The sequence below is a fragment of the Nematolebias whitei genome, chromosome 12 (assembly GCF_014905685.2).
Source record: "Nematolebias whitei isolate Nwh7 chromosome 12, NemWhi1, whole genome shotgun sequence".
NCBI classification, from domain to species: domain Eukaryota; kingdom Metazoa; phylum Chordata; class Actinopteri; order Cyprinodontiformes; family Rivulidae; genus Nematolebias; species Nematolebias whitei.
The window spans coordinates 48,922,399-48,929,797 of NC_056509.1; the positions used below are offsets into that span (position 1 = coordinate 48,922,399).

The window sequence follows — 7,399 nt, forward strand, 5'->3', positions numbered from 1 at the left end:
GAATTACAATTTGACGATATGTAGAAAGAGGCTCTAAAGCAGTTTCAGACAGGACAGAGCAAAGCAACATGGAGAGGGAGAGGAGGGGAAAAGGCATCCGCCCTTGACAAGAGCAAGTGTTGAAGTGTCATCATCATCGTCACCACCACCATTATCATCACCATAATTGTCATTGCCGCCACCGCTATCATCATCATCAGCCGAGATGGGGTAGAGGCAGGGCAGCCAACTCGGGACCTGAAAGTTCCTGGTGCGATCCTCAGTCATTGCACATCTCATGGTGTCTCTGAGCAGCACACCTTATCCCCAATTGCTTCCGGGCGCTTTCAATAGCTGCCCACTGCTTGACCTGGGGGTGGATGGGTTAAATGCAGAGAGCCAATTTCACCATTGTATGGGAACATAAAATGATGACAATACATACATTATTATCATCATCACCACCAACACCACCATCACTTTTTCTTTGTTTTAGATTCAAATGAACGTTGACAACAGGTCCAGTCAGCCATTTGTTGGAATCTACCTTGAATGTGTCACCGATGAAATATACAAAATGTTTGAGGTAAAAGCAACAACAAAACACAAACTGAGACAAGAAAACACAAAAAGAGACAAGAATAAATCACAACTTTAAAATTATTAGGAAAAAAATGTGTTCAAGAAAGTAGAGAACTCTAAGTCTGCTTCTCCATCCAGCAGTTACCAATTGTTTAACTGTCTTCCAGAGAAAACTCCTGATGTTGGAGAAAGCGAATCAGACCTCCAGGAAGTGGCAACTTCTTCAAGTGTCGACGTCCAACCAAGAGCAGAACCTGCAGCCTGCAGAGCTGCAGCAGAGGCCGTGGCAGAGCTGCAACACATAAAGCCTGATGAGACCACAGACCAACCAGGAACACGCCGGGCCCACCCACAGTACTGACACAAATCAAAATTTTACTAAAGAAACAAACAGTTTCATTTATCTGCTGCAGTTGATCAATTTGGAGATGATCGATTATTGATTACCTGCTTTTTCTTTGATGGCTCTCCATCCAGAGTAACTGTCCAGGTGCTCCATCAGTCTGGAGCAGAGAGTCACGTGACCAACGTAGTCCAATAGGATGTCAATGATTGGTCCTGCCCACCGAGAAATACTGGGGGCCGAGATCATCTCACAGAACTGTCAATCAAAAAATCAGTCAGTTCCTGGTTTGTGTGATTTTTTTTCTAACTCCAAATTGCCTAAAAGTAATTTTATATCCTCAGAAAAAGTATGTCCAAGAATTCAAAACTTTGTAAAAATTGAGTTTATCTGTATATCAAGAAACTGAACTTGTTTTTTAAGATTTTAAGAAAGTTCACGTTTGTTTTCTATGAATTCATAATTTACAATCATCTTTTTATCTTATAGACTTTGAACAAAGTGTCCCACTGTGTCTCAGCTGACTGCTTCAACAGTTCCATACCACAACATTTTGTACCTGAATGCCTCTCCTCTGCAGCGTCTCAGGCAGAACTCTGTCAGAGTCGTGGTTCCAGTCCGATCGACTGGTTCGGATGGGTGGATGGGACTGGCTGCTGTAGACACAGTCGAAGCAGGAGAGGGCCTGGCCTCCGTGGTCAAGCAGGTACTTGAACAAGGGAAGGTACTTCATGGAGAACATGTAGACGGCGGGGAATGTGGTGGGGTGGGTTGGGATGCCAGCGTTAATGTCAGCACCATGTTCCACCAACAGTTGAACGGTCTGAATGCAGCCTATTCTTGCAGCCACCAGCAATGGCTTGAACATGTCCAGGTTTGGGTCAGCACCGGCAGCGAGCAACATGCTAACAGCATCAATGTTGTTGTTGATGACAGAGAAGTAGAGTGTGGTGCTGCGGCGGTCCTCATACAGCTTTGATCGCTCCTCGGACAGCTGAGCATTGACATCAAATCCTGCCTCGATCAGAACCTCCAGAGTCTCATCGCGGTTCCACTCTGCTGCCAGGTGCAATGGGCTGATACCAGTCCTCCTGACCCTAGCCTTACTGGTGACCGGGATCAACATGGCAACAATTCTGTGAACAGGAATCGAACCAGCAAATAGACTCAATGTTACTGGACAACCAATGCTACATGTTACAATTTTAAAAGGTGTTAGCTTCAAAGGTTAGTTACTATTGTGATCCAACTATAGGGAGAACCTTAAGTCGGCAGTGATCAGTTGACAGCTCTGCCCCTCCCTTCATCTGAGAGAATCGATCATCGGCCTTTGGCTTAAGATGGTCTGGTACCAAGCACACGCATGGACTACACTATGCTCAAAGATGGTGCTCGTTGGACAACTCATGCCTAGCACAGATGTCCAATAACAGAATAGAATTTGGGTTCAGGTCAGGGAGGCCTTTCCTCCCAGTCACCCCCTTCCAGCTGACTCTGTCGTTCCCGCATGGGCATTGAAGCCACCCAGTAGAATGAGGGAATTTCAATGACACACCAGCCAGAGACTACAGTTTTTGTTTTAGTGATTGTAAGTGGTGTCAAAATCTTTATTGCAAAATGTTCTTACAGTTTCAGTTATTGAGGCTTCAAATTTTGAGACTCTTGGAAACATTTTTGTTAGCACCAAAGTTTTTGCCTCACCTTAGCAAGACTATGTAAGTTCTATTTTTGTCCAACTTGGTTTACTTACTCCTCCTTGAATCGCCACCTTATTGTTGGGGAGGAATTTGTGCACCTGTATGATCCTAGGAGCTCTGCTGTCTGGGGCAATTTTAAATTCCTTGGTAGGGTCTCCCAAGACATATTGGTTCTAGGTGACAGGCCAGACAAAGAATGATTCAGAAGACTTGTATAGACAAAAGAAAACAAGGAACTCTGTGTCCCTTGCCTGGACATGGGTTACTGGGGTCCCACCCAGGAATCAGGCATGGGGGAGGGGCTCGTCGGCGAGCGCCTGGTGACCGAGTCTCTACCCATAGGACCCGGTCAGGCTCAGCCCAAATGAGCAACATGGGTTTGCCTTCCTGTGGGCCCACCACCTGCAGGAGGGGCCATATGAGTCGGGTGCATGTTGCCATGGGCAGTGGCTGAAGGCGGGGACCTTGGTGCTCTTACCCTGGCTAACCAAAGCTGGATCTTACCATATCATACCATACCAATTTATTTCTAAAGCACTTAAAATACAGCAAGCAGCCGTCCGAAGTGCTGTACAAAATTAAAAACAAACAAAACACAGTAAAACAATAAAAACACCTAAATATATATATATATATATAAAAATCAGAACATCATAAGTAAAAGAATACAACATTAAGACACAGATGCTGACTCACTCTAGGTTAAAAGCCAATGAAAAAAAAAGTGTTTTTAAACGAGTTTTAAAAAGAGAAAGTGACGGGGCCTGCCTGACCTCCACCTCATTCCACAGTTTAGGAGCCAGAGCTGAAAGGGCTCTGTCTCTTCTGGATTTATAAAAGGTTTTCAGGACTGCTAAAAGCATCTGGTCAGAGGATCTACTGTAAGAGCGCGTGATGGTATGTGAAGGTGAAGCAGTTCAGACAAATAAGAAGGACTAAGACCGTTCAAAGACTTAAAAACAAACAATAAAACCTTAAAATGGATTAGAAACTGGACAGGAAGCCAGTGAAGGGACATCAGAACTGGAGTGATGTGCTCACACCTGCCTGTACCAGTCAAAAATCGTGCAGCAGCATTTTGTACCAGCTGTAACCGTGAGAGCGAGGCCTGGCTAACTCCTATCAACAGAGAGACAATAATCCAGGTGTGAAGTAATAAAAGCGTGGACTACTGTCTCTAAATGGTGTCTAGAAAGGAGGGACTTGATTTTTGACAGGCGCCTCAGATGTAAAAAAGAGGACTTAACCACATTGTTGACATGGCAGTCAAGTTTCAGGCAGGGGTCCATTTTCACGCCTAAATTTGTCAAAATGGATTTTTCATTTGGGGCCAAAGAGGAAAAATCCAAGGTGAAGAAACTGCTAGAACCACAGGATTTAAAGACCATAACCTCAGTCTCCTTTTCATTAAAATGGAGGAAATTAAGTGCCATCCATCCTCTAATGTCATCAAGACAGTCCAGGAGAGACTGAGTGGAGCCATTTTGTTTCAAAGGGAAGTAGACTTGACAGTCATCTGCATTTAAATGAAACTGCACACCATGCTTTCTGAAAATAGAACCCAGTGGCAGAAGGTAAAGAGTAAACAAGAGAGGACCAAGAATAGAGCCCTGGGATTTAATTCATGTAGATGTTGAAAGTGATAGTTTAAGCATAGCCTTTAATAATTTAATAGACTCATTTGGTTTTACCCAAAACGTCCGCACATCTACTCATTCTTATCATCACACTCTTGATTTAGTTCTGACCTATGGTGTAGAGATTAAGGACTTGGTAATAGTTCCTCAAAATCCTGTTCTGTCCGACCATTTTTTAATAACTTTGAGTTTACATTAAATGACTACACAGTCACTGAGAGTAAAGTTCATCTCAGCAGGTGCTTATCAGAAAATGCTGTAACCAAATTGAAACAATCTCTTCCATCAATGTTTTCCTCTGTCTTGCAGAGTAATGCATCAGAGAACAGAGACTTAGATCATCTAGTTGATCATCTTACAACTTCAATGCAAACTTCACTTGATAAAATTGCTCCACTGAAAAAGAAAGTAATCAATCAGAGGAAACTGGCTCCTTGGTTCAATTCTGAGTTATGTACTTTAAAGCAGCATCTAGAAACCAGGAGAGAAAATGGCGCTCTACTAATGTTGAAGTATTTTATTTAACTTGGAAAGATAGTCTGCTAACATATAAAAAAGCTCTCCGTAAAGCTAGAACTTTATATTACTCATCTTTAATAGAGGAGAATAAAAATAACCCTAGGTTTCTGTTTAGTACTATTGCTAGACTAATTAAAGGTCCCATCTCTGTTGAACCATGTATCCCTACAACTATAAGTAGTGATGAACTCATGAGATTCTTTATACATAAATTTATTTCAATTAGAGAGAAAATTCAAACCATCCTTCCTTCTACTATCTCTAGTCCCCTGTCAAACGAGGCAACTTTAAAAATTTCACTAGAGCCTGATTTGTGTTTGGACAGTTTTTGTCCTGTTGAGCTCTGAATTGTCAAAATTAATAACCTCATCCAAACCATCCACATGCCTGCTAGATCCCATCCCAACCAGACTGTTTAAAGAGGTATTTCCACTAATTAATGTCCACATTTTGGATCTACTTAATTTGTCTTTAATGGATGGTTATGTACCACAGTGTTTTAAGGTTGCTGTAATTAAACCTTTACTTAAGAAGTCTGGCCTTGATTCAGAAATTCTGGCCAACTATAGACCTTTATCTAATCTAACTTTCATCTCAAAAAGTCTATAGAAAATAGTTGCAGGTCAGTTGCGTGAATATCTACAAAGAAATAATGTGTTTGAAGAGTTTCAGTCAGGGTTTAGAGCTCATCATAGCACAGAAACAGCACTAGTAAAAAGTTACTAATGATATTCTCATGGCCTCAGACAATGGACTTGTGTCTCTACTGGTTCTGTTAGACCTCAGTGCTGCATTTGATACAGTTGATCACAATATTTTACTACAGAGGCTTGAATATGATGTTGGGATTACAGGAACGGCTCTAAAATGGTTTAAATCATATCTATCTGATATATTCCAGTTTGTAAATGTAAGTAATAAATCTTCTTCATACACCAAAGTTAGTCATGGAGTTCCTCAGGGCTCAGTGATTGGGCCAATGCCATCCATCTTTCTATCCATCCATTTTCTTCCGCTTATCCGGGGTCGGGTCGCGGGGGTAGCAGCCTAAGTAGGGAGGCCCAGACTTCCCTCTCCCCAGCCACTTGGGCCAGCTCTTCCGGGGGAATCCTGAGGCGTTCCCAGGCCAGCCGAGAAACATAGTCCCTCCAGCGTGTCCTGGGTCTTCCTCTGGGCCTCCTTCCGGTGGGACGTGTCCGGAACACCTCACAAGGGAGGCGTCCAGAAGGCATCCTAAACAGGTGCCCAAGCCACCTCAACTGGCTCCTCTCGATGTGGAGAAGCAGCGGCTCTACTCTGAGTCCCTCCCGGATGATCGAGCTTCTCACCCTGTCTCTAAGGGAGAGCCCAGACACCCTGCGGAGAAAACTCATTTCGGCCGCTTGTATCCGAGATCTCATTCTTTCGGTCACAACCCAAAGCTCGTGACCATAGATGAGGGTGGGAACGTAGATCGATCGGTAAATTGAGAGCTTCGCCTTTTGACTCAGTTCTCTCTTCACCACGACAGACCTGTACAGCGCCTGCTTCACTGCAGACGCTGCACCTATCCGCCTATCGATCTCACGCTCCATTTTTCCCTCATTCGTGAACAAGACCCCAAGATACTTGAACTCCTCCACTTGGGGTAGGACCTCCTCCCTGACCCGGAGAGGGCACTCTACCCTTTTCCGGCTCAAGACCATGGCCTCGGATTTGGAGGAACTGATCTTCATCCTGGCCGCGTCGCATTCGGCTGCGAACCGCTCCAGCGAAAGCTGTAGATCACGATCTGATGAAGCCAATAAGACCACATCATCTGCAAAAAGCAGAGACTCAATCCTAAGGCCACCAAAACGGATCTCCCTGAACACCTTGGCTGCGCCTAGAAATTCTGTCCATAAAAGTTATGAACAGAATCGGTGACAAAGGGCAACCTTGGCGGAGTCCAACTCTCACCGGGAACAAGCCCGACTTACTGCCGGCGATGCGGACCAGGCTCTGACACCGGTCATACAGGGACCTAACAGCCCGTATCAAAGGGCCCGGTACCCCATACTCCAAGAGTACCCCCCACAGGGCCCCCCGAGGGACGCGGTCGAACGCCTTCTCCAAGTCCACAAAGCACATGTAGACTGGTTGGGCAAACTCCCACCCACCCTCCAGGACCCTGCTGAGAGTGTAGAGCTGGTCCAGTGTTCCACGCCCAGGACGAAAACCGCACTGCTCCTCCTGAATCCGAGGTTCGACTATCCGACGGACCCTCCTCTCCAGAACCCCCGAATAGACCTTACCAGGGAGGCTTAAGGGGGGCCAGGGGGCCAATGCTCTTTACTTTATATATGCTTCCATTAGGTAAAGTTATTAAACAGCATGGGATAAATTTTCATTGTTATGCTGATGACACACAATTATATTTGTCCATTAAACCCAATGAATCCAATCAGCTACTTAGACTACAAGCATGTCTTAAAGACATAAAAACCTGGATGACCCTTAATTTTCTCCTGTTGAACAGACAAGACTGAGGTTTTGTTTTTTGGACCTGAGCACCTTAGGAATGAATGTTTCAGTCTTTCTCCCTCCTTAGATGCATTAATCTGTCCTCCAGCTCTAATGTTAAAAATCTTGGTGTTATTTTTGATCAGGACATGTCTTTTATC

The 7,399-nt window shown here is 44.4% G+C and overlaps 1 protein-coding gene across 1 annotated transcript in view; it reads right to left on the reverse strand.

Moving 5' to 3' along the window:
* Positions 1 to 317: 317 nt before the first annotated feature.
* The window catches only part of LOC119418406 (ankyrin repeat and SOCS box protein 2), a gene marked incomplete at its 5' end in the record, with an annotated part of 25,921 nt that continues 18,839 nt past the window's right edge, over positions 318 to 7,399 (reverse strand). The window contains 4 exon segments of the mRNA XM_037685681.1: positions 318 to 349; positions 707 to 853; positions 1,009 to 1,162; positions 1,464 to 2,040. Of these exon segments, the coding sequence (XP_037541609.1) occupies positions 714 to 853; positions 1,009 to 1,162; positions 1,464 to 2,040 (871 nt within the window).